Genomic DNA, 26,962 nt, shown 5'->3' on the forward strand with positions numbered 1-26,962 from the left:
AGTGGCTGAGGCGCTGTTCTTTGCCTTCCTCGGCCTTCCCCGGGCCTCTGTGTCCAGGGGTTCACTCCCTCGGGGCCTCCGGCCCCTGCAGGAAAGTCAGAGGGATTCGGTGGCACTGTCTCCGCTTTTCAGGCGCGGAGATGCCGCCGGGTGGGTGCTGTGCGGGGGCGCCCTCCGCCTCCCAGGTCCCTGGATGGTTGAGGCAGCACATCGCAGGTGGGCCCGGCCTTCTGCTGGGATTCCACTGGGGTGTGGGAAAATGGGTTTGTGAGGAGCCCGAGACTCAGGGAGGGGCGAGCCAGGCGCAGAGCCGGCCGGGGTCCTGAGGTCGCGGGGGCCGCGAGGCAGGAAGGCGCGGGCGCCGGGGAGGCCAAGCCGAGGGCGGGAGGCGGGGCGCGCGGGGCGCCGCTGCGGGAGGGAGGCGGCTGCGGGGCGCGCGGGGCGCTGCGCGCGCTCCCGGCCGCGAGGAAGATGGCCCGGGGAGGGAAGTTGGGGTGACGCGCGGGGTCGGCGGGGCTTGGGGCGCCCGACGGAGCGGCGCGCAGGCCGAGGGCGCGCAGCCCGGGCTCGGCGCCGCCCCCGCTGCAGGTGGCTGGGCCGCGCCTGGGCGGCCGGCCAGGCACCCGGGCCGCGGGATGGGCTGCGCCCCCAGCATCCACGTCTCGCAGAGCGGCGTGCTCTATTGCCGCGACTCAGACGCGTCCGGCTCGCCCCGCCAGGCCCCCGACGCCGTGTCACGGAGGCGCGCGCTGGGACCCCCGGGTGCCGCCCGCGTCCAAAAGGCGCGCGCTGAGCTGGGCAGCGGTAGCAGCGCGGGCTCGGCGGCCCACGCCACGACCACTTGCAGGGGCCGGAGGCGCCGCTGTTGCGGCGGCGTGGAGGCCGAGACCCAGACGAGCCGCGCCGGTGTCCAGGTAAGGCTGGTGGGGGCGCGGGCCGGGCGCGGCGGGTTCAGACCTCACTTTGCACTTCTGGTAGTGACGCGAGCCCGGAGCGGAGGGCGCGCGTGGGGAGCAGAGCTGTGGCTTGGGTGGGTTCGAGGAGTGTGTTTCCAGAAGCGTCCGGGCAGAGCTGGCCAGGCACTCCCGGGTACCCCACCCGGCCCAACCCCAGGGCACGGCCGTGTCAGCGCCCAGACCCCGCCGGGTACCACAGCCAGGCCGGGTTGATTTGTGAATGAAGCCGGGTGTGTGTGCTTAAGTACAGGTACAGGAAGAGCACAGCGGGAGACCCGCTGAGCGGAGCCTGGAGTCTGCTATTCCTGCGATCCTTAGGGTTGGCTGCGTGCTGGACGTAGCTGGGAGAGCTGGGCGGCGAACAGGGAGCATCCGCAGAGCCGGTACCAGGGACGCAGCTTCCAGCGCAGCGCAGCTGTGGAAGGGGAGAAGGGCTCAGCGCACGCAGCTGAGCAGGGAGTTTAAGAGGAAGTGAAGGAAGATGGGTGAAGCGTCTGGATGAGTCACTGGATGTTTAGTTATCTCCTGCATGTTCTTAAAGTCCTGCTGGTTTTATTACTGAGCGAGGACACTGACTCTGGATCTGCTGGCTCACTCCCTGAACACCCTCCAGGGCCTGGGCTGGGCCCCTTTGAAGGGAACTCAGTACAGGTGGTCTGCCCTCAGAAGCCGCTGCAGCAGGAGCCCAGCAGGCAGTGGACCCGGGACTTGTGATATGGAACATGTGCGGCTAATGGCGGAATTACTAGCCGAATGTGTGTGTACCCGTTGGGGTACCACGTGGGGGAAGGCTGGGCCGCGAGTGTTGTCCTGTGGCATGCTGCCCTGAGTAGGCCCTGGGGTAAGTGTCCAGCTGCCACATGGTCAAGTTGGAGCATTGTGAGGCAGCATCCCCCAGTGCAGTCTGGGCAGAGCCACAGCTGTGTGGAGTTAGACCCTGGCCTCACAGTTACCAAGGCCTGGGGGCCCTTACCTTCCCTAGGCGAGGATGAGGGCGAGGAAGGCAGCTGCTTGCTGCTCAGGAAAGCCCATGGTTTCCTTGATGCAGCATTGGGCATGCCCAGCATGGTGTGGCAAAAGGTTGATGGTTCCTTTACACGAACAGTTTTTCTTTTTCTTTTTCTTTTTTTTTTTTTTAAATCTGGTGTATAGCCTGAAGCTTCAAAGATGTTTCTTGGTAGTTGTAAAAATCAGTCATTATAAGAGGAAAGGAGTACCTGTTGCATACCTCGGTGTGGAGCTCCTGGGGCGGCTGCGTGGGACACGGTGCTGTGGCCAATGGGCTGCTAGGATGGCTGCGTGGGACACGGTGCTGTGGCCAATGGGCTGCTAGGATGGCTGCGTGGGACACGGTGCTGTGGCCAATGGGCTGCTGGGATGGCTGCGTGGGACACGGTGCTGTGGCCAATGGGCTGCTGAGATGGCTGCGTGGGACACGGTGCTGTGGCCAATGGGCTGCTGGGATGGCTGCATGGGACACGGTGCTGTGGCCAATGGGCTGCTGGGATGGCTGCGTGGGACACGGTGCTGTGGCCAGTGGGCTGCTGGGATGGCTGCGTAGGACACGGTGCTGTGGCCAGTGGGTGCCTGGGGTGTGAGACACGGTGTTGTGGCCAGTGGGCTCCTGGGGTGGCCATGTGGAACATGGTGCTGTGGCCAGTGAGCTCCTGGGGTGGCCGTGTGGGACACGGTGCTGTCCTGTGTCCAGTGGCTTTGACCTTGCTGTCTCCTCACTGGCAGAAGGAGGGACTACGTAGTTCTTTTGGTGCCATCATTAAGTTGGCATGTTGTTTGTAAGTACTGTAGCCTTACTGCTGGGAAGGAAACTCAAAGACCTCAAACAGAAGTTCAAAATGTTGACATCTTGTCAGCTCTGATGTGTTTTTTTTTTTTCTGGTTGCTCAACAGAAATTGCATATTTTTGCTTTTTAGAACAGCAGGGACTTCAGTTTGGTGGCATATCTGTGCTTGTCCGGGGAAAAGCAGAGCAATGAGCAATTCCAGTCTCTCCATTAGTGCTTCCCTCAGGAGGCTACTTAGGAACTGAGTGAAGTAAAAAGCCGGAGACACAGTGTGCTCTAATTGTTAGCATCTGGTATAAACCTGTGTGGGTCTTGGGGCAGCTTGGCCCGAGCCTGAAAGGCTGAGCTGGTGGGACTGTACAACTCCCTTTGTCCCTGATGGACTGGGCTTCATGCAGCCCACTGCTGGCTCAGACTTGGCACTCGCACGGTATGGATCTGAGCGGCCACGGACTTGAGCCTGGACGGGAGCCTGGAGTCAGGAACCCACACCACACTGACTTCTGTCACGGAATCATCTCAGAATGTCTGATGCTCTGCTGTTCGGTTTTGTGATTCTGTTGTTATTTTTCTCAATCTTATTTCCCCCCCCCACCCTTTTTTTTTTTTTTAGTCTTAAAGTTCACATGATCCTTACCCTTTTGCAGATAATTTATGAGAATGTTGGTTTCATTTCTTTTTAGAGCAAGAATTCATCTCTTGCCTTCAGAGTTGGATTGTGAGTCACAGGGCTTCCTCCCCACCCCCCGCTTCCAGAACGCTCTGGAAGCGCGGATCTTGGCGGATGCGCTGTGCACAGCGTTGGCGTGGGGGGTTGTCGCAGTTTCCCCTGCTGTAGCGCAGTTACTCGCTTGGCCTCTGGTGTTCCCCCGAGGACAGGGTATTGTGCTGGCCTCTTTTCTACCAAGAATTCATTTCATTAAGCTTTTAGAATGATGAAGCATTATGATGTCAAACATGATGTCAACAGGAACCTTCCTGAATACCTAATTTGCAAAAACAGAAAAGATGTTGTGTATTAATAATTCATGTGCAGCACACTGCTGTCACAGGCGCTTCCATTTCTGGTAAGAAGGCAGTGCACACACACTTCTAGGCGGTTGCTCTGTCTGCTGTTCACTCCGCTGCAGTAGGAGAGACCCCCAGGAGCCAGCCTCCTGACCCCGGTTCAGCACGTACCGGAGAGGGCCAGGGACGCACACACCTTTGCTCAGGGCAGCTGTCTGGGGGGCACTGCCGGGAGCTGGCCACAGGAGTCTCCAGGATCTTGCCACCCAGAGACTGCTGTGGCTCATCCAGGGGACACTGTTTGCTGCAGTGCCCCCTCCCCTTCACTCCCTGGAGGGTCCCGGTCCTCCTCTCTGGTGGCAGCAGTCTGGTCAGGAGGGTAAGCCTCATGCCGGGGGCTGTGCAACCACAGGTCGCAGCCAGTGCTTCCTGTGGGGTCTGCTGGACGATGTGCATGGTCCCCAGTCCCTGCATCTCAAGGGAAGATGGCAGACAGGTGCTTTTCCTAGCCTTATGGTCAAGCAGTTAAAAGTGGCCATGCAGGAAGGGTGGAACCGTTGGGCCTTGTTTCTAAGTCAGTGTTTCTAGACTCCACTGTCTACCAGTGTCACCTGTAGAAATCAACATGGATCGCTGCACTCTGCCTCCATTTCTGATTTTGGAGCCCTTGGGTGGGGCATGAGAAGTGAGCATCCAGCACCCTGGCAGGAGGTGCCAGTGTTGTTGACACAAGGCCAAGCTAGCGCTGGGAGGACCACCACTTTGCAGAGAGCCAGGCTGTCTGATGATTGCTCACGTTGGATGGGACCGCCTCTGGCAGAGCAGGATGCGTCACTTGCTGGGGTTTGGTGCCAGCCCTGTCTTTGTCTCAGCGTGGTTTGTGTGGCGCATTGGCCACCTCCCTGTGCATGGAGTCCAGCTCTGAGTCTGCGGGTGGAGGAAGTGCTGGACCAGGAAATCCATCCAGACCTTGGAGGTCCACTTCCCCACAGCATCTTTCGGGCTTGCAAAGGTGCTGGTCTCTGGAGCTGCCTCTGTCCTGCACTGCGGCTCCTGCTTTCTCACTGGGCTCATCGGCAAAGGCTAAGGAGCAGGTACAGCTCCCAGGGCACCTGCTTGGCTCTGATTGAACACCTGCCGGCAACAGTATAGTACAGCATTGACAGACCCGTGCCAGGGCGCCTTCCCCTCATAGGGGAACGCTGTCCTGTGATCTCAGTGGGTAGTAGGGGAGCAGTTACCAGAAGCTGGGGTGCGGGAGGGGTGCAGCTGGGCAGGTGGAAGGACTTGATGACGTTTGGTGGCACATGAGGGTGGTCCTGGTGACAGCAGTTAGAGAGCATTGCAGACAGCCTGTAGAGAGGATTTTGATGTTGGTGACTAGGGATGCTGTGTGGGGTGACAGCAGTGTCTACTCCCTGATGGGGTTGTGATTCAAGTGTCACCCTGCACCCTTACTTTGCATCAGGTAGAGGGGCTTGGGTAAAGCACCCACCTCGAGGGTGCATGCAGTGAGCTGGAGTCAGCGTGAGTGGCACTCAGTGGTGTTGCCTGTATGCATGACGGAGCAGGTGCCAGTAGCATTTGTCACTTTGCTGAAGTTCAGACCGCACAGCGGTAGGGAAGACAGTGGAGTGGAACATCCCGGGCAGAGCCCCCGTGGCCCCAGCAGCCATACTACCTGCTGGGCCCCTGCCCTGGGAGTTCCCTCAAGCTAAAATAGAGCTTCGTGCTATTCGGACACAACCATAGTCGTGGCCGCAGACCTCCAGGGAGATGCCTTGTCCAGTGGCCTCAGTGCCAAGCTGGCACTCGGATTTCCCCAGTGGGCTTGTTTCCCCAAGACCTGTCATCAGGTGAGTCCCGCACACTGCTGTTAGTTGATGTGTCTCCCTGGGCATTCGTGAGCACCCAGGGCACAGTTTGCACCTCTTCAGCATCACTTGACTGCTCTGTGGGCTAGGTCACTTTAGAAACACAGCACATGGGTGTGTTAGAGAGCACCTGTCTGCTGGTTCACAGCTCACATGCCCAACAGGAGGCACCAGGGAGGGGCTCTGGGCATGGACAGGGCTGCAGACGGTGGCCGTGTCCCTGTGTCCCCTGGTGGCAGCCTGGTGTCTCCATGACCCAGGGTGTGTAGGGCAGCATGGGGGTGGAGCTGTAGGACCTTGGCACAGATGGCGCAGCACAATCTGCATTCATGGAGTGTGAGCCCACTGAGGAGAACCGAGGGTGGGTCAGGGTGGTGCAGGCAGGATCTGCCTCCGCTTGTTCCCTCCAGGTGCCATCATGCAGGGTGTATGGACTGGTCCACGTTGCGGCTCTGAGGGACAGTGGCTGAGCTCCTTTAGGCAGGCACTGGTGGAGTTCAGCCCCAGTTCCTGGCAGGCTGTTGCTGGTGTTTCCCTCAGCTTCTCACCCTGTTAGTCTGCCCCCATCAGTGGCCCTGGCCCAGCCAGAGTGAGTGCAGGTCAGCTGAAGTGGCTCACTGGGCTCCCCGCTGTGCTGAGAGTACACCTGCCTGCTGTTTGGGTGTTCTGTGATGCCTGGGAGGACAGTGTTGTGGGGCCAATGGGGTCTGGGCCTCAGTGTCACTCAAAGGACCAGTGGACATTGGATATACAGCTGGACGTGGGTGGGGACATGTCCCAGGCAGCGGACAGTGGGAGCAGGCGAGAAGGGTGTGGGAGAGTGTCCTGAGGACCCACCAAAGTGTGCAGCGGTGAGTGGTACATGGGAGGCACAGAGACTCAGAAGGTGCAGCAGGGTGGCAGTGGTGGCAAGGTGAGCCTGGGGGCGTTCTCCTTGGCCAGGAGCAGGAGTGAGGTGCTTTCCTGGGGCACGCGGGGTGCTGTGGGCAAAGGTGTGGGCTTTGCTGGGGCACGTGGGGGCTCTGTGGGCAGAGGTGTGGGCTTTCCTGGGGCACACGGGGTGCTGCGGGCAAAGGTGTGGGCTTTCCTGGGGCACTTGGGGGGCTCTGTGGGCAGAGGTGTGGGCTTTCCTGGGGCACTTGGGGGAGCCTTGGGCAGAGTTGTGGGCTTCCTAGCTGTAGGAGATTTTGTGATGGCTTGGGCAGGGCTGAGGGAGAAGGGATTTACCTTTTCCTCTTTGTTTTTAGTGATTTAGAGGGCCAGCACTGTGGCTCAACTGGCCAATCCTTCACCTGTAAACACTAGCATCCCACACGGGCACTGGCTCCTATCCCAGCTGCTCTGGCTCCCTGCTTGTGGCCTGGGAAAGCAGCGGAGGACGGCCCAAAGCCTACTTGAGGGGTGAACCAGCAGACGGATCTTTCTCTTTGTGTCTTTTCTTCTCACCCTGTATATCTGCCGTGCCACTAAAAAGAGATCAATCTTTAAGAAAAGAAAGAGGGAGACGATTGTGGCCTGAGGGGCCCGCTGCTGCAGAGATGAACGCAGAGTACCCTGGTCTGGGCCAGTCCTCCCAGATCCATGAGTGTGGAGTTCAATTCCTGATGAAGCCAGATGGGACAGACAAACACAGGCTCCTTTCTTTTGCAGGAAGTGATGGAGAGGAGTGAGTGTCAGGGCCTGAGTGAGCCTGGGTCAGATGGGACGGACTGCCCAGTCAGGCTTGGCCACTCAGGGAAGGGTAGAGAGGAATTTGAAGACATTTACGGAACATGCGAGCTAGGGAATAGCACTGCCTAGACTTCTAACTCCTCTGGCACCCATGTAACCTTACCTTCTCATTCCATCCCACCACTTTGTGATGTGCTTTTGACTGCAGGCTGCCAGTTGCCGCATGTCGAGAGGACAGTCGCAGGGGTGTCCCTGTCGGGAGTGTGGACACTGCACCCTGCAGCTTGACAGGGCGGAGTACAGGCCTAGCCCCTCATGTGCCCATGCATGTGTGTGCACAGATCTGAGTGGCGGGTCCTGAAAGAGGCTGAGGCTCGGGCTGGGTCTCTGCCCGGGCCCTGGGGGAATATCCAGAGGTGGTCCGCAGGACTGGGCAGCTTCCCCTTTTCCACCACAGGTGACACTCAGCACTCAAGGCTTGGGTCAGAAGGCATGTGGGTCAGCATTTCCGTGGGTGCAGGAAGCTGATGTGGCTTTGGTCCAGCGGCATCTCTTGAAGTCACTGGAATGGCACATTGCTTTCAGTCTCACAGCGTGGGCACCTGGTCCTTCCCACATGGCAGCGTGTCCACCGTCGACGCATGCTCTTGCAGAGTGCATGTTCCTTGCCTTTGGGCAGAGGCAGCGGTAGCTGCTAGCACACAGCTGGCCATCTGCAAACCGCAGGCCAGCTGCCCAGGCCGTCTGTGGGGTCGTGCCTCTCAGGGCTTCTGCCAGCCGCCAGGGTTCCATGGGCTCACATGTCTGTGGCTGCAAGGGAGAGACCTGGTAGGCAGGCATTCCTTTCCTCCTGTGACATGGTCAGAGGAGGCAGTTGTGACGAGAGCTGTTGGGTGAAGGGAGCTGCTTTGGAATTGATTATGACTGGCCTAGTGTGTCAGTCTCCGTGGCCGGGCAAGCCGTCCACCCCAGGCTGTGCTGGGGAGACCTTACGGAGGCATGGGCAGAGTGGAGGGCACACCAGGGGCAGCACAGCATTCAACCACTGCTCCTGGGACTGCTGGCTGAGGAGCTGCTGGCAGAAGCTGTGTTCTGTAAAGTGTCAGCTGTTGCCGGACAGATCACCCAGTCTTTCTGAGCTCGTCCCACCCAGCAGGGAGCCGGCCGCAGAGGCCAGCCTCCCGGGCCAGGATGGGGGCCAGCCGGACATGGTGGTGTGCAGGTGGACACTCCCTCACAGTGTGGCTAGTTGTGTTACGGTGACCCCTTTTTGTTTCATTTCACTTTGGAGGGCTTGGAGAACTGCTGCAAACGTGGAGAGCATCTTTTGTTTGCACGGAGCTGCATTGTGTCTCATGCAGATGTGGGCAGAAGCTGCTTGCGAGTCAGGTGCCTGTTTTGCTGTGAGCTGTTTCTTACTGCCTAGGATGCTGGCGCCTCATGCTGGCCCAGTTGCCTTCAGATGGGCAGAGGGCACGCTTTGTTGTGTCCCGAGTATCTAGCTTGTGTTTGAGTTATTTCCAAGTGGGATCAGACATGCCTGGATAGAATTTGGTTACATGCTGTTTATCTCCTGTGGCTTGGCCTGCAGTGGATCTGCCCTCAGAGCAACAGGCACTTCCCAGCTGGCCCAGCAAGAGCCCTTCTGCTTCTGCCAGCCAGGTGACTGCTTCCTGTGTCGTCATGCATACACTTGCACTTCTAAAAGATGAAGCTTTGTATCTCCAGGTGCCCGTGGGGTTGCTAGGAGATGGCTTGGAGAGGTGCGTCATTGTCGTGGAAACCAAACGCATCATTGCCTTGTCTGACTTTTTAAACAGTTTGTAGCACTGAGGTGACAGAAACACAGCACCCAGAAGCTGGAAATGTCAGCAGGCTTCAGGGCAGCATGCTCTGGGGGCGGAGGGTGGGGTTGGAGGTGAGCTCCCCCTATGCTGTCTTTCCCGGAGGAGCGGGGCCGTGGTGCCCACCTGTGACTCCTGGCTGCTGCAGGACAGAGACAGCACAGGGTCTCTGTCCTGGTCGGGAGGGATGAGTCAGGCTGCTTTGTCCTCTGCCCCGCCTTGCTGCCACTTAGGGTGAGAGCCTCAGAGAAGACAAAACCTTTATTATGTGTTGAGGATGGAAACTTCTGGCATTGCACATGTGATGGGCATATGGCTCACAGCGCATGGATCAGGAAGATGAGGAGCACTCTGCCACAGAGAAGCTCGTCAGCAGGGCACCAAGCTGTGCAGCTGTCCGTTGGTTCCATGGGGTTGCAGCTCCTGAGGTCTTTGCCTCGTGTGGAGCTGTGTGAGCATATCCTCTGTGTAAGCGTGTGCATGTGTGAATGTGGATCTGTGATGTAAGTGCAGGACATGTGAACACACTGCGTGAATCTGCATGTGGGAGCGTAGTGTGGCTGTGTGTGAATGTGTGTGTATTCCTGTATATCCATGTGTATTACATTGTGAGAACGTGTAGTGTATTCTGTGTGGTTGTGTTTGTGCATGCTAGTTAAATGTTTTTATGATTGTATATGTGCATGTGTGAAATATCTGTGAGGGCATGCTTGTATGTAGGTGTAAGGAAGAGTGCATACTAATGTATGAATGTAGTCATGTTTTAAGTATGTGCACGGGTGTGAATGTATTTTAGGAGTGAATATGTGTATATGCATGTGTGTGGGGGTGAGTATATGTGTATATATGTTTGGGTATACTAGAGTCTGAGAATAGTGCACCCCTGTGAACATGAAGCTCCATGTATTGGATTAAATCTGCTCTTGGTGAAATGGAATAGAAGCTCACACATCGCACAGGAGAGCCAGTGCTGGAGGAGGGGGCAGGACAGGAGGAAGGGGCTCACACACTGCACAGGGGGCCATTGCAGGACAGGACAGGAGGAAGGGGCTCACACACAGGAGGCCAGTGTGGGAAAGGACAGGACAGGAGGAATAGCTGGTACCCTGTGCTCTTCTGGTCCAGCCCCATGATTGCTGAGCAATGATTTTTTCCATTGTATGTTGTTTTGTCGGGTGAGACCTGTGCTTATGTGACCTGTCCCCATTGGGTTTTGAGGGAGAGAGGCACCCCTTGTTCTTGGTGTTGTCTGGGGTTTTTGGTCAAGTAGGGGAAGCCTGTTGCCCCAGTTGTCTCCTGCCCCCTCCCTACCACTCTGCCCCTAGCCTCTGTTTCCAGGAGTGTCTGCACAGACAGTGGCTTGGGGTCGGCCTCTCCAGCCCATCATAGAATTCTCCCATGGCCTTTGCTCCTGTGCATGTGAATGAAACCCAGATGGAAAACAGAACAGGCACAAGATGACTATGAGCCATGTTTGTTACTAAGTGGGGTTTCATGTGGCTGGCAGAAGCCTGGCTTCTCAAGTATTACAGGATGCCAGAATGGGGAGTGGAGTTGGGACTTGAACCTGTGACTGTGATGTGGGCATCCTGAGCAGCATGGCATCTTAGCCCCTGTACCCTATGCTGATGTTTAACTCCCTTCTCCCATGCACTGTTGGAGGGACCCTTGTGTTCCAGGGTCCTTGACCATGATGGCCCTCTGTACCTGGATGCCTGTATTTGAAGTGAGGCAGTGCTGTTTGTAGGCCGGCCTGCTGGGCAGGCTCTGGAGGTGACTGGTGTGCTTGCTGCCCTCACTCCCTTTCAAGACACCTGCTGCCTGAGCAGCTGCTGAGTAACTCTCAGAGCCGTTCATCTCTGTGTGGGAGTAGCATTCTCTGTGAACACTTCAATGAAAGTACCTGAGTAACTACTTCAGTGTTATGAAGATGTGGGCCATGAGTGATTCTTCCAGGTGTGGGAGGAGTATGCTGGTCACCTGCATGGTGTGTACTGACCTGTGCAGGTGTGTGCAGGGAGTGCCTGTCGCCTGCATGGTGTGTACTGACCTGTCCAAGTGTGGGAGGAGTGTGCTGATCACCTGCATGGTGTGTGCAGAGAGTGCCTGTTGCCTGCATGGTGTGTACTGCCTGTCCAGGTGTGTGCTGGGAGTGCCTGTCACCTGCAGGGTGTGTACTGACCTGTCCAGGTGTGGGAGGAGTGTGCTGGTCACCTGTGGAAATAGGCAAGTTAGCTGCAGGAACCCTGTTTCTTTGTTTTTGAGTGTGATCCATCTTGAAAACCTGTTGGCCCTGAGGTTTAATTCCAATTTGAATGGCTTTTCTCAATTAAATGGGATGAGGATGACTTAGACTCAAACAGTGGCTTGTTGCGGTATTTCTCCTGTGTCATCATTGTGGAACGATGACATGTGGGAGGGGCTGGGCCCAGCAAGGAGCCATATGGGGGACATGCGAGGAGCCGACATGTGCGTGTCGTGTGGAGAACATGCGTGGAGCCGACGTGTGTGTGTCGTGTGGGGGACATGTTCCCAGGATGATGAGTAGCTGATGGACGAGCTGTGAGAACCACTTGGAGCAAGCCCAGGTGACATGAATGAGAGCTGTGGGCAGGTCTGTAATCCCATGCGAGCCCTGGGGCGTGGAGCTACTGAGACACGCATCCACATGTGTGTGTGAGGGGCTGGATTCTACGTTGCAGGAAAGAGACACCCCCAGACCGACTGACTCCTTTCAGTGGCATTTCCAACTGAAGTGAGGCCCGGTTACGGACAGGGATGATCAGTGCCTTGGTTGTGCTAAGGAGAGCTGAGTGATGGTCTGCTGGCCTCTAGCAGAGGTGCGTGGAGTTCATGGTCATTGGCTAAGTTTCTGAGCACACTGACTGTAGAATCTAGGAGGCAAGCAGACACAGAGCTGTGGGGTCCAAGCCTTACACAGTCAAACTGCTTGGGAATTGCTCAGAGAAGCTGGGTAGAGACAGATGTTAGCCATGTAGCTGATACCTGTCGGGGAGCCTGTGCCCCAGGCTGGGGTGCCTGGGCTTGTTTCCTGGCCCCAGCTTCCTGCTCTTGGTAGTAAGTCTGCTGTGCACACCAGAGACCCCAACTGCGTGCCTGGCTGCGCCATCGTGCTTGTCAGCATGTGGAGTGGTGTCCAGCAGGCAGGAGTTGCTCTCTGTCTCTGTCCCTCTGCCTCTTGAGTAAATAAACCTTCCAGCACCAAAGGTACCGCTCACTTGGAGCTTCCCAAGTGCTTTCAAGAGCTGCTGGGTCGTGGTTGAGTTTCGTTGCTGATGCTCCAGGTGGCCAGCCCCTTTCAGAATTTCCTTTCAAAATGTCAGATTTCTTTCTTCCTGCCCATTTATCGTTTAAGGAAATACCAACAAGGAGTCAGTTGTACTTTCCTTTTTCAGTCAACTCTGACATGCTTCGTGTGTCATTAGAGTGGTGTCTTCATCAAGCTTTGCAGTGCTGTTTACTGTGGTCCAGTCACCTGAGCCCAGCTGTTCTGGGGGAAGCAGAGGTTATTAGAAGATGCTTGCTGTTGTGTACCTGGGATAAAAATGTAATAACTTAGAATAGACCCACTTTACTGCCAAGAGGATAATCTATATTTAGAGTAAGTCTTCTATGAGTTACTGCTTTTTTTTTTTTTTTTGGTTTGTTGGAAAAACAGCTTTATTGACTTAGTGGGGTTTATATGAGGCTGATCCATTTTAAGTTGACAATTTCATGAATTTTAGAAAATTTATACAGCTGCGGAAACATCAACACAGTGCAGTTCTAGAACTTTCTGCCATCTCTGGGAGATCCCTGGCACCTGTTTACAGTTGAACACTCTTGCCCCAGACCCAGGGACGCGTTGGTCCTTGTTGTCAGTCTTGCTTCTTCTGAAAGTTTCTGTAGATGGATAGTACCAGGGTCAGCATGCTGTGAGTGGTTTGTTCTTGTGCTGCATGCTCTATTGTCTTTATACGCAGACCACATTTTATTCCCCTGCTCCTCGGTGGATCTCTGATAGCTCTGACTGCGCCACCACAGCCATGGGCCTTTGGGTTGGCATGGGTGTGTGTAGTCACCATGGCTGGGTGGGTCAGAGTGCCCTCCTCATATGTGGCCCCAGTGTTGCTGAGGGACCTGCAGCTCCTCCCCTCAGTGGCCCAAGCATGCGAGTGGAGATGTGGCACCAGAAAGAATTCAGACGTGACCCAGTGGAAAGCAAGCAACAAGGTTTAACAGGGTGGGCATCTGTTAGGACAGCTGGACACCTCTCCACATGGAACCTAAAGTTCATAAACACCGGAAGTTATAGGTGAATGTGGCTCTTTTGGTGCAAAAAGTTTTGAAATGCATGCATCCTGTTTCTATGACACACATGTGCTCAGGGCCAATTTGCCAACCAAGGCACTCCAGGATGAGGAGATGGGTGACTCACCCAGGTGTCTGAAAAAGGGCTCATACCTGGCCTGGTGGACTCCAAATGAATTGTATTTTTAAAAAAAATATTTATTTACTTGGAAGACAGTGTTAAAAAGGGGGACAAAACAGGAGATCAATCTTTTTATTCAATCCCCACTTGGCCACAATGGCCCAAGCTTGGCCAAGCTGAAGCTGGGAGCCTGGGAAACCATCCAAACCTCACGTGGGTGCAGGGGCCCGAACACTTGGCCAGGTGCAGTAGCAGGGGCTAGAGCCCCAGTGGAGCAGCCAGCACTGGCATTGGCTCCCACGGGGATGACAGCACTGCAGGTGGAGCTTAACGCTCAATGCCATACATTGCTGCTCAGAAGGATTTCTTTAATGTGAAATAGGTGGTCCCTGGTGTCCTCCTGGGAATCTGTACCTTGTGCAGCCTGGATGAAGCCCTGAGAAGATACAGGTGGGACAGCCAAGACACCAAGAAGAATCCAGTGTGACAGTTGCAGTCCAGTAATAGACCCTGGCAGGTGGCCTTGTGGCTGGACACAGAGGGCTTCTGCTGTGTGCCTAAATCAGCACAGAAATGAAAACAGAAGCATAGCAAAGGAAAAATGTACAAGGAAACCATTTGTGGAATATTCCTTAATTGGTTAAAAAAAAAAGATGTGAAGTTGTTCCACATAACCATACATCTGCTAAGATGTCCTGTGAGTCAGTATTGGTGTCATGGCCTGAACTGTAGGATACAGGCTCTGCACCACTGTCCTGCTCTCTCTCTGTGCTGTGTGCACTGTCCTGCTCTCTGTGCTGTGTGCACTGTCCTTCTCTCTCTGTGCTGTGTGCACGTGCACTGTCCTCTCTGTGCTGTGTGCACTGTCCTGCTCTCTGTGCTGTGTGCACTGTCCTGCTCTCTGTGCTGTGTGCACTGTCCTGCTCTCTGTGCTGTGTGCACTGTCCTGCTCTCTCTCTGTGCTGTGTGCTGTCCTGCTCTCTGTGCTGTGTGCACTGTCCTGCTCTCTCTCTGTGCTGTGTGCTGTCCTGCTCTCTGTGCTGTGTGCACTGTCCTGCTCTCTCTCTGTGCTGTGTGCACTGTCCTGCTCTCTGTGCTGTGTGCTGTCCTGCTCTCTGTGCTGTGTGCACTGTCCTGTACTCTCTCTGTGCTGTGTGCTGTCCTGCTCTCTGTGCTGTGTGCACTGTCCTGCTCTCTGTGCTGTGTGCACTGTCCTGCTCTCTGTGCTGTGTGCACTGTCCTGCTCTCTCTCTGTGCTGTGTGCTGTCCTGCTCTCTGTGCTGTGTGCTATCCTGCTCTCTCTCTGTGCTGTGTGCACTGTCCTGCTCTCTGTGCTGAGTGCACTGTCCTGCTCTCTCTCTGTGCTGTGTGCACTGTCCTGCTCTCTCTGTGCTGTGTGCACTGTCCTGCTCTCTCTCTGTGCTGTGTGCTGTCCTGCTCTCTCTCTGTGCTGTGTGCTGTCCTGCTCTGTCTTGCAGATGTTTCAGTCCTTCTTTTGCTCTGCACGTTTGCAAGTTGTGTTCAGCACAACAGTGCTTAGAATATAAACAGTATCTGAAATAAAATAAAAGCTGCTCTTGTGCATCAAATGGGTACATGTTTTGAAATCAAAGCATTCCTTGGTGTTACAGGTTGTTGTAATCTCACTGCCTTCTACAGTGGATCTCTAGGCAACATGGTCTCCAGCTGGAAAGACATCCCTTTCCCCTTTAGTAAAGTTAAAATTATGCTGGTGTGGATATTTATGCCTGTCATTGTCTCCCCTCTCTGGATTTGCTCACATGATGATCTGTGCACTGTGAATGGGTCACTGTCCCCTCTGGAGTTCTTCCCATGAAGGTTTATGCATTGTGCACAGCACTGTGTGGTGCTATGCTTGGTACAGATGTGGAACGGGCTGGCTCAGCGTCTGTGGTGCTGTGCTTGGTACAGATGTGGGATGGGCTGGCTCAGTGTCTGGCTGTGGTGCTGTGCTTGGTACAGATGTGGAATGGGCTGGCTCACTGTCTGGCTTGGTGCTGTGTTTAGTACAGATATGTGGTGTAGTGCTGTCTTTATAACCTACAACTGTGTCTGCTTATGAAGGTCTCGTGCTGGTGTACTGTGGAGGGCTTCCATGTGAGTGTGTTTTATTGGCCATGGCCTGGTGGCACTATTTTTGTGTTACTGTGACGGTTATTGAATCGTTCTTCCTGCTCCATCTGTAATTTAGTTCAAGTCAATTTCTCAAACAGCCATGTAATAGCCTCTTAAGTCATTTTCCTGTGGGGATATAGGATCAAGTGTATTAATTTGGCTTTAAAGGGTTTGCCCAGCACCTAGAACCTGAGAAGTGGCTTTGGAGCGAGTCAGAACTGGACCAGAAGCTGCTCTTGCCTTCCCAGCTGCTAATAGGGGGATGCTCTGGGGAGACCCCTGTAGCCCCCATTGGTGGGACACGTGCCCAGGAGGGGAGTTACCTGGTCTTGTGGGATGCTTGAGGTCACTTAACCTTGAGGTTCAGTGTGGGTGTGAAAGAAAAGATGGGGTGAGCAGTATGCTGGGTAGACAGAACAGCATCTCTGGGCAAGTGTGGGTTCATGTCCACATGTGTGGCCAGTGGGCAGTGTGGGTGGCTCCATGTTCACACTGTGGTCGGCAGCTCAGGAGGAAGCACCTTAACCTGTGTTGCTGCAGGTACCAGCGTGCTCCGTCCATCCCCTACACACCCAGCTGTGAGCAGAGCCAGCGATGAACACTGACCGTGGAGGACACTGGGGTGGCCGTGAGCAGAGCTCAGTGACACTGACCGCCACAGCCTGAGTGCTCAAGCCAGTGCTGGGGATATGGCTGCAGATGGAAATCCACTGGAGTTTCAGAGAATGGCAGAGGCAGGGACAGCCAGGTGAAATGATCAAAATTATTTTCTACTGGTCTGACTTTAAAAAAAAGGAATCTTTCTAGGCAGCCCTGTGCCTGGTGGCTAGGCTGCAGGTGGGCTGTTCCTGTCCACCTCAGCACACCCGAGCTTGACTTTGGCCTCTGTTCTGTGTCCAGTTCTGCTCAAGCACACCTGGGTGCAGCAGGTCACTGGGTTCTTGACACTCACCTGGGAGACCCAGCTGGAATTCCCAGCTGCTGGCTTCAGCCTCAGGCGTTGCAGGCTCTTGGGGAATGGACAAGTGGGCTTCCGGATACATGCAGAGAGAGACACACACAGATATGTCATCCACCTGAAATAGCAGCTGAGACGCCCCCAGAGTGGTCCCGCCGCCCCCGGCCCGGCAGCTGCTTGCTGTGTGGGTGTTGTGCACAGCGCATGCACTGTCCCCTCTTGTAATTCGTGTCTCTGGCTTTTAAGGGAGTAGCTTGAAGCTGTTCCATGAGGGGATGGAGATGCCCCAGGGACCCCTGCAAGCCGCAGAGGGGGTTGTCGTGCCGTGTGTGTGTTGGGGGGGCATGTTGTTCACTCCCTGCAGCCTGGGGGGAGAAGTGTCAGCAGAGAACCTGCAGCCTGAAGCATGACTCAGCAGCGTGCCAGCGCAGACACTCAGAAAGGTGTTACGGATTTGTTCCTGATTGTTCCATTGCTGCCCGACTTGGGAGAAGCCACCCACGGTGAGCGTTGGACTTGACAGGTGGTGGGAAGTCATTATGAAGATGACAGTTCTCAGTGTACCAAGTGCAAGATGCTTCTAAGACATTTCTTCAAATGCTGCATTTCATTCAGATGCCTCAACAGAGATCTCTAACCTGGGAGACTGGAACGCGTCTCAGCGATAGAGGCTTTCAGAAGTGAGCTGAGGGGCTGGCGCCGTGGCGGAGCAGGCTCATACGCTACCTGTGGCGCTGGCACCCCATTTGGGTGCAGGTTCTGGTCCTGACTGCTCCACTTCCCCATCCAGCTCCTTGCCAATGCACTTGGGAAAGCAGTGGAGGGTGGCTCACGTGCCTGCAGCCACGTGGGAGGCCCAGAAGAGACTCCTGCCTTGGGATTGGCTCAGCGCTAGCTCTTGCCACTATTTGGGGAGTAAACCAGTAGATGGAAGACAACTTCTTTTTGTGTCTTGTCCCCCTCCGTTTCTGTAACTCTGCCTTTCAAGTAAAATAAATCAATCTGAAAAAGAGTGTGCTAGAGTGAAGCTTTGGGAGAGAGCCTGTGACCTGAGCCAGGGTGTTAGCGCTGCCTGTCCTGACGCAGTAAGACCTCGGCCACAAACAGAGTCCCTGAGGCGGGGAAGCCCTGTCTATTCCTTCACTCCGGCGCTGTTTCTTACTCTTGGCCGTTTACCTGTGGAGCTCTCCTGGAAAGCACAGACCATCTGAATTGTTCAGCGTGTCACTCCAGGCAGCATTCAGGACAGGATGTGACACCATCTCTCCATTGCTCCTTAAAGTAAGCCAGGGGTATTCTGCCTCGGTTCCTGCCATCCGCATGCAGAGTAACCCCTTGAACTGCTGGTCACGCCTCCACCTGGGAGCCTCTGGGACCTTCCCAGCACAGTTGGTCTCATGATCTGGTGTCTCTCCTTGTCATGTGGGTTTGCTCTGTAAAAACACTTTTTAGGGCCCAGCACGGTGGCCTAGTGGCTAAAGTCCTTGCCTTGCATGCATCAGGATCCCATATGGGTGCCAGTTCTAATACCAGCAGCCCTACTTCCCTTCTAGTTCTCTGCTTGTGACTTGGGAAGGCAGTTGAGGACGGCCCAAAGCCCTGGGACCCTGCACCTGCATGGGAGACCCAGAAGAGCCTCCTGGCTCTTGGCTTCGGATTGGCTCGGCTTAGCTCCACCTCTTGCAGCCACTCAGGGAGTGAATTAGTGGATGGAGGATATTACTCTGCTTCTCTTCACTGTATATCTGACTTTCAAATAAAAATAAATCTTTTAAAAAATTAATGTTTATCTAAAAGACCAGAGGGACAGGGAAGGGAGGTTTCCTATCTACTGGCTCCCTCTTTCTAAATGCCCTTAACAGCCAGGGCTAGGCCAGGCAGGGGCCAGCAGCTCCATCCAGGTCCCCACCATGGGCAGCAGGGGCCCAGGTCCTCGAGCTGGGCCCTCTGCTCCGACATGTGGGTGCCCCGGGCAGTGCTCAGCTGCTGACCACTCTGGCGTGAATTCTCAAGTCTCACCCTCTCCCTCCTGTGCTCTCCCACTGAGGTCTTTTCTGTGTGAGCTGCTGGGCTGGGCTTCTGCCTGTGGTGGGGAGTGTCAGATGTGCAAGTGGGGGGAGTCCTCTGAGAAGCTCTTCTCTGGGTTTGCCAGTGCAGGTTGCTTCTGTGTGTCCACTCTAATTCTGGGGCCTGGGCCTGGGCAGGTTGTTTCTGCGTGTCCACCTGAATTCTGGGGACTGGGCCAGGATGGGTTGTCAGATATTGTTGGTGGTTTTCTGTATGTAGGCCATTCTCGTTGGGGCCAGGTGGAGTCTCAGTGTAGATTTGCATATATTTCCCTGATTGCTAATGAGCTTGAGCATTTTTTCATGTGTCTATTAGCCATTTGAGTTTGTTCCTTTGAAAAATGTCTGCTCATTTCTTTTGCCTATTTCATAACTGTGATGGTCTGAGAAGATGTGTGGATGATTTTGATTCTTTTAAATTTGCTGAGGCTTGTTTTGTTACCTGTCATGTGATCAATTCTGGAGAAGATTCCATGTACGGATGAAAAAAAGGTGTATTCTGCATTTGCAGGATAATAAGTTCTGTAAATATCAATTAGGTTCATTTGTCCTATTGTCTAGGTGAGATCTGTTGCCTCCTTGCTGAGTTTGTCTTGTCAATGTGTCCATTGATGTCAGTGGGGTAAGGTCCCCCCACTATTGTTGTCTTGGCATCTGTATCATCATTGCTTCTTTCTGGATGCATCCCTTTATCATTACATGGTGTCCCTCGTCATCTCTCAACACTTTGCACGTTGAAATCTGGATCATCAGTAGTAAAATGACCACAGTGGCTCTCTTCCCTTTTCCATTAGTGTGACGTATTCCTCCCATTCTTTCTTCAGTGCCTGTGCAGCTTGGTTGCTGAGAGGGCTCTTTTGGGGTTGAATTCCGTGGTATGACTGCACCGTGGCTTGTGCAGTCAGTTCTGAAGGTGTCTTGGCTCCCTCAGGGTGATGAACGAAGCTCTGGGATGTGGACACACATGCTTGGCTAGATGCGCACCAAGATGTGCACTTGCTGGGGTCTGTGCACAGAATGTATTTGGTTGTGTGAGAAAACTTCCCAATATCTTCCAGAATGATTGTGATCTGTGTGGCTGCCTGCGGCACAAGGGAACTGGGAGCACCGTGGGGTACCTCTGAGCAGCTCAGGAGGTGTGGAGAGCAGAGCCGTGCCTCAAAGATGGCGCTTGTTGACCATCGCTTCATGGCACAAAGGTGGTAAACAGGTTTCGGGAAGTTACTAAGGATTGGGCCGAGCACGCAGGGGAGCTACGTGACCTAAGTCATGATTGGTGTGTTTATCGCATGACGTGAGGAGCTGTGTATGGATTGGTTTGTGCTATGTAAAAGGTTGTGGGTAAGAAAATGGTTAAAACAAGATTCCCCTGGGCATGCTTCAAGGTTATGCTGTAATCGCTTCACTGTAATAAATCTTACAACTGTTGCAACTTTTTCTTTCTTTTCTTCACTTTGCCACAACGCTTGAAGTCTTACCCAATAAACTTTTTTAAGAATCTTTACCGTATCGGGGTTTTGCTCGCGGGACCAGGGACCCCGATAAGGAGGCACTGCCCTTTGAGGTTCCAGCATGTGGTAGAGCAGCTGGGTGGCTCCAGGTGACCTGCCAGTGTGTTGCGCCCCTCTATGTGTCCTGCCCAGTGTGCTGTGTCCCCTGTGTGTGTCCTCACCCGGTGTGCTGTGTCCCCTCTATGTGTCCTGCCCAGTGTGCTGTGTCCCCTGTGTGTGTCCTCACCCGGTGTGCTGTGTCCCCTCTATGTGTCCTGCCCAGTGTGCTGTGTCCTCTGTGTGTGTCCTCACCCAGTGTGCTGTGTCCCCTGTGTGTGTGTCCTGCCCAGTGTGCTGTGTCCCCTGTGTGTGTCCTCACCCAGTGTGCTGTGTCCCCTGTGTGTGTCCTCACCCGGTGTGCTGTGTCCTCTGTGTGTGTCCTGCCCAGTGTGCTGTGTCCCCTGTGTGTGTCCTCACCCGGTGTGCTGTGTCCTCTGTGTGTGTCCTGCCCAGTGTGCTGTGTCCCCTGTGTGTGTCCTCACCCGGTGTGCTGTGTCCCCTGTGTGTGTGTCCTGCCCAGTGTGCTGTGTCCCCTGTGTGTGTCCTCACCCAGTGTGCTGTGTCCCCTGTGTGTGTCCTCACCCGGTGTGCTGTGTCCTCTGTGTGTGTCCTGCCCAGTGTGCTGTGTCCCCTGTGTGTGTCCTCACCCGGTGTGCTGTGTCCTCTGTGTGTGTCCTGCCCAGTGTGCTGTGTCCCCTGTGTGTGTCCTCACCCGGTGTGCTGTGTCCCCTGTGTGTGTGTCCTGCCCAGTGTGCTGTGTCCCCTGTGTGTGTCCTGCCCAGTGTGCTGTGTCCCCTCTGTGTGTTCTGCCCAGTGTGCTGTGTCCCCTGTGTGTGTCCTCACCCGGTGTGCTGTGTCCCCTATGTGTGTCCTGCCCAGTGTGCTGTGTCCCCTGTGTGTGTGTGATAATCCTACATTGGGGATGAGGGTTGGAAGAAGGGGTGTGTCTGCACATTTAACCAGTGAGTGTAGGGGTGCAGGTAGGCTCAGGACCTTCCACAGACAGATGTCCCCCACGGCCCACCGTGAGCGTTGCCTACTGGATGCCCGGTGAGTCTGTGACTGAATGAAGAGGCACTGAGTTTGTCACACATGGGCATGAGAATCCACACCCGTAGCAGAGTTGATCAGGGTGTTAGAAGACCCATCTTTGGGGCGTGGAAGAGGGCGTTGGCTCTCCACGGACTCACAGTTGGTGGCCTAGGCAGGCGTCATGCATGACATCTGGTGTTGTACACAGGGACACAGGGAGAGGGAACTCCTGGGGATTCAAACGCTGGCTACAGTGCTGTAGCCACAGGCAGGACAAACACCACAAACTCCCACAGGCCCACACTGGGGCCACCAGCCTGAGCAGAGTCGCTTGGAGGAACTCTGGTTGTCAGACACCAGTATTGGCTGTAGCCACAGGCAGGCAGTGGGCTGGCAGGAGTATGCAACCCCAGGCCTACTGGCGTCTCTTTCATGGGCTCACGGGAACACAGCATGACAGATGGCTGGAATCCTGATGAGCAGGCTGGCGGGACATGCAGGCAAGAAAAATACGGCCCAAATACAGGAAAAAATCTTAAAACATAGGTAGGTGTTTGCTTTTGTGTTGGAGAGAATATTCTACACTTTATTTCAGAATAGCATTCTTGGCATAGTGCCAAGCATCTAATAGGTGCTTAATAATTGCCTTCTCTTAGACACCATGTGCTTATTGTATATATGCAGGCACTGTGACAGCTAGTGCAACACCTCTAAGCTTCTAGATGTTTCTCATGGTTGTACACTCGGGTTCTTCGTAATGCCAAAACAGCCTGTGTGCAGTGCCTTGCAGACTATGCTCTCGGCTGCTCACCTGTAAACTCTACTGTCAGCCACTTACCTGCTGTCCTTCCCTCCCCAGGTGTCATCTGCAGAGGTACGGATTGGGCCCATGAGACTGACCCAGGACCCTATCCAGGTATGACCCCATCCTCACAGGCTGGAGGGTAAAGGTTAGAGTGTGACCACACTTCATGGGGTGGAGGGCAAGGGTTAGAGTGTGACCCCACATCTCACGGGGTGGAAGGGCAAGGGTTAGAGTGTGACCTTATCTCCTGTCAGGACAGGAATACCTGTGAGCATCATTTGAGGGGCTCTTCTGGTGTGAAATTGTCCTGTCCAGCAGGACAGTCAACGGGGGTCGCAACCACCTAGGAGAGAATGGGGGACAAGAGACGAAGAATGGACAGCAAGACAGGATGTCTGATCAAGCTGTCAATTTATTGATTTTAATTGAGGGTTTTTATATTCTTCTGTAACTAAGGCTCAGGGAGGAAAGGAGAAACTAGGACACAAGCCATGGTCTCCAGACTGATTGTTCTTGAGCAGCCACCATATCAACAATAGTAACCAGCATATCAACAATAGCATAGGTAATCAGTAACATGATGTCGGCAGGTACAGCATAAATCACATTCTGAAACAGTTGCTAGAAACAGTTGAAGCTAAGCATGTGATTAGTTTCATAACTTCTTTCCCAAACATCTAGCCAGCCAGGAATTTTCCACTGGCCCATAGTTCTATATTCAAAATGGCTTCAGTGTGGCTATAGTACACGGGTCCTGACATGAAATTATCCTCAGTGCATCTACACCTGAGTGCCTGGCATGTGTCCACCCATGTGCACACTGTGTGTCCATGTGAGTGGCTGGCATGTGCCCATGTGTGTGCCTGGCGTGTGCCCATGTGTGTGCCTGGTATGTGCCCATGTGAGTGCCTGGTGTGTGTCCACCCATGTGCACACTGTGTGCCCATGTGAGTGGCTGGCGTGTGTACATGTGAGTGCCTGGCATGTGTCTACCCATGTGCATGCCATGTGTCTGCCTCTCTGTCCATGTGTGTTTATCAACCATGTGTAAATCTTTCCATTTGTGTTTTCCTGGACAGCTGTAATTGTTTTCAGGGAGAACTCGGTGTCACTGAGCTGGAGCCGTGGAACAGGTGGACAGCATGCAGGCCGTGGACAGGAGCCATGGGCACTCTGCAGCACTCACCTGCAGAGCAGCCTTAGGAGGACTTGGCGTGGCCTCAGCTGGGGTGGCCTTGGCTCTACCCTTGAGTGGCCGTGTGCCTCATGAGTGTCCCCTCCAGCCCACCATGTCAGGGTGGCACCGTCAGCCTTGGGAGTGTATCAGGTGCTGGAACACTCCTGGCAGTAGGAGTGCTCTGTGCACATCTGCTGCTGTTCCAGATGAACTGGAGGGAATGTTCCCTCGTGTGGCTGCTGTCACATAAGCCAGGCTGCCTGCTGGGCTCTGCTCTCAGCGGGAAGGCCGTGTCCTGGGGCAGCAGGCTCAGCTGTCACGGACTCTCACAGCCCCTGCCTGAAAAACCTAGAGGGGAGATTGTGGCGTGCTTTTCAGTAGCTTTGGAATCTACACAGACATCCTCCATGGAACCACCTGCTTGTCCACAGAACAGCTTGTTGGCACCTGGAAGCAGGGCCTGCAGACAGGTGGCAGCCAATGCGATGTGTAGGGGAGAACCAAGCCGCCCAGGAACATGTTCAGAAAGGGAAATGCAAATGCCAAGAAAGGGAGAGACAAAAGGAGATTTTGCTTGGGAAAATCAGATGAAAACAAACTTGGAGCTGAGAGAGGAAAATAAACAGAAGCCACAGCTGTTTGTGGAGAGTACACACAGTGGAAAATCCCAGTCCTGTTTCTGGAGTGCACACTTGGCCTGGGGATTTCAACAAAGGCAGAGACCAGCAGGAGGCTTGCTGCCAGAGCGACCTGCACTCACTCCTGGGGCTTGCTGCCGTCACATTAAAGCCATGGCACAGAGGCTCCTGTCCACTCTGTGAGGCCGGTCATGGAGTGAGCCTCATGGTGAGGAGTGCCTGGCTCCTACAAATACCACTGGATACTTCAGATGTTCAAGGGGGGCCAGAGTGGGGGAATGTTGTTCACTCCTGCCTCGGGTGTGCGATGTGCCCTGTGTGTTCTGCCCTTCAGTTGCCCCTTGGTGTGTGTGTCTGCCTTCACATGATCAGGTTGGGGTGACACTGGCCCCCTGGAGGAGCTGCAGCTTTCATGGGAAGGTCGCATGCAGGAAGGTTCTTGCTTTGGGCAGCATCCTTGCCACCCCCCAACACCCCGCCCTTCCTCTGTTGCGTGGGGCCAGGAAGATTCACTTGGTGTCTTCCTCTGGGTCAGCCCTGGAATCTGATTGGAGTGAAGCGAGGTAGAAGACCAGGTCCACTCGGCTGCATGTGGGTGTCCAGCTGGGCCAGCACCATTTATTTAAATGTTTCTCTCTGGCTAGCACTATGGTGTTGGGAGTCAAGCCACTGCCTTGGTGCCAGCATCACATGAGCTGCGATGAGCACTGGTTCGAGTCCTGGCTGTTCTGATTCAGCTCCCTGCTAGAGTGCATGGGGACACAGTAGAGGATGGCCCAAGGCCTTTAGTTCCTGCACCTACATGGGAGACCCAGAAGTTCCAGGCTCTGGCTTCAGTGAGGCAGCCCACTATGTCTGGCTTATGCTGTAGAGTAAGTTTTAAGATTGTGGTGTGCTAACCTGCCAGCTGTGTTCTTGATTTTCAAGGTTACTTTTTCCTGCTTGGGTCCCAGTGTCTGTGTGGATGGAACAGCCAGTTTGTAAGGTGGGAGGGCAGCCTTGCCAACAGTTGTGTCCTCAGCCTGGAAGCTGAAGACACCTGCTGGTGCCACAACATCTTACTTCCCTCCACCCTGCTGAGCCTGCCTTCCCGGATGAATGCCTCAGGATTTTTCAGAAACTAGATTGTGGCATTCTTTCCCATCTAGATGCCTGTTCCTCCTTGCCTACATGGCCTGGGAAGTCCCTGAGTGGAGGTGTGCGGTGTGGGGTTGTAAGTGTCCTGGGAAGTCTCCCCAGCAGGAGGTATGTGGGTGGGGGGTTGTAAGTGTCCTGGGAAGTCTCCCCGAGTAGAGGTGTGTGGGTGTGGGGTTGTAGTGCCCTCAGCGCTTTTCCCACTGCTCTGCCACTTGCGGCTGTTTGAGCACCCTGGACTTGTCCCGTCTGCTGTTGTTGCTCCTCTGAGTGGTAGCTGCCCTGGCAGAGGAATGGTGATTTGTTCCTGTGGTCCAGTGACGGATGGAGAGCTTATCATCGTTTGCTCCTTTGCCTTTCCTTTGTTTGCTTTGGCAGAATGTGTGAGTGGCAGCTGAGGCTGGTCCGGCCAAGCTGGGAGTCAGGCACTTGACCTGGCTGCCCTCTCCCCACTCCCCCGTGGAGGCAGGGACCCTGTTACCTGAGGCATCACTGCTCCCTTCTTATGAGTACTAATCCCCACCTTTTCTTAGATTTATTATTTTTTAAACATTTGATTTTTTTTATTATTGGGAAGTCTGATATACAAAGAGGAGGAAAAACAGAAAGGAAGATCTTTTTTCCTGTCAAGTTGATAAAGCTTTTGGAGTTGGAGATGGTTCTTTTGGTAGTTAAGAGTTAATTGAGTGCACATTTAGCAGTCAGAGCAGAGACGCTGTGGTCACAGGGTCAAGACAGTCACTTGGCAGTGTCAGGGGCTCTGGAGCGACACAGCCGGCTTCGATGAGCCTGTGGTAGGTTCAGCCTGCATGCTGCTTGTGTGTGCGCTCAGCTGCTGTGCCGCGAGGCTTCGTGTCTCTGGAAATGTGGCATTGGACAAACAGGAAGTGTGGTCCTGTGCAAGGTGCTTGACCTGACAGTGGATGTTGGGAGATGTGCTTGTGGCCTGCTGTTGCACTTTGTTTCATTAGGGGGCTTGTATGGGATGAGTTGACTCAGTAACTGGATTCCCACAGCAAAAGTGGAATTGAGAACATTGGCAGGGGTAGATGTGTGCCCAGGGTAGCCAATGGCTGCAGCGGGATGAGGCGTCCCCCAATTCACTGCCTGTGCTCCTCTGTGTATTCCCACTGTTGAGTTAATGAGATGCGTGCCCTGTGCAGTGATGGAGGCTGGATGGGTGTGGCTCTTTTCTGTGAGTGAGGCATGCTGGGTAGGATGAGTGTGGCTCTTTTCTGTGAGTGAGGCATACTGGGTATTTCATCCCAACAGGTGGTAGCTGTCAGACTGAGCGCTCCTTGTTTTTGTCCCAATTTTAAGCCAGGTGTTAGTGCAGGTGGTTCCTTAATCTGGAGTGGTTGCTGTGTGTTTCATGGAGCACCTGTTGATGCATCTTCTTTGTTTTTAAAAGATTTATTTGTTGTGGAAAGTCAGCGGTACAAAGAGAATAGGAGAGACAGATGTTTGATCTGCTGGTTCACTCAAGTGGCCACAGTGGTTTGATTGTCCAGGTAGACAGCCAGGAGCCAGAAGTTTCCTCTGTGTCTCCCACATGGGCATAGGGGCCAAAGGCTGGGAACCATCCTCTGCTGCTTTTCTAGGCCATCAACAGGAAGCTGGACAAACAGCAGGCAGCTGCGACATGAACCAGCACTCTCATGGGATGCCGGTGCCACAGCTGGTGCTTTGCCTGTAAACTCCCAATGCTGGCTCCTGGGTCTGCCTTCGAGCAATAGGAAAGTTCTGTTACATTTCCCAGAAGGTTCTGCAGGTGCTATGTGAGCACCTGGTGAATGCCAGGCTGGGGCTGGGCACTGGGGCAGGAAGATTCTTTGAGTGTCACAGGGGACTGGGGAGACCAGACGACCACGGCGAGCTG

General features: G+C 54.5%; 1 protein-coding gene across 8 annotated transcripts in view; it reads left to right on the plus strand.

Moving 5' to 3' along the window:
- Positions 1-635: 635 nt before the first annotated feature.
- The window catches only part of PDE8B (phosphodiesterase 8B), a 52,085-nt gene continuing 25,758 nt past the window's right edge, over positions 636-26,962 (plus strand). For 5 of the 8 annotated variants that reach the window (XM_040985941.1, XM_040985945.1, XM_040985943.1 and 2 more), the window contains exons 1-2: positions 636-914; positions 22,189-22,245. In XM_040985941.1, the coding sequence (XP_040841875.1) occupies positions 636-914; positions 22,189-22,245 (336 nt within the window). Of the gene's footprint in view, positions 915-22,188; positions 22,246-26,962 lie in introns of those variants that run through there. The other 3 variants (XM_040985947.1, XM_040985948.1, XM_040985942.1) reach the window with 2 other exon arrangements.

This window comes from Ochotona curzoniae, unplaced genomic scaffold (genome assembly GCF_017591425.1).
Source record: "Ochotona curzoniae isolate NIBS_2020 unplaced genomic scaffold, NIBS_Ocur_1.0 contig_4501, whole genome shotgun sequence".
NCBI classification, from domain to species: Eukaryota; Metazoa; Chordata; class Mammalia; order Lagomorpha; family Ochotonidae; genus Ochotona; species Ochotona curzoniae.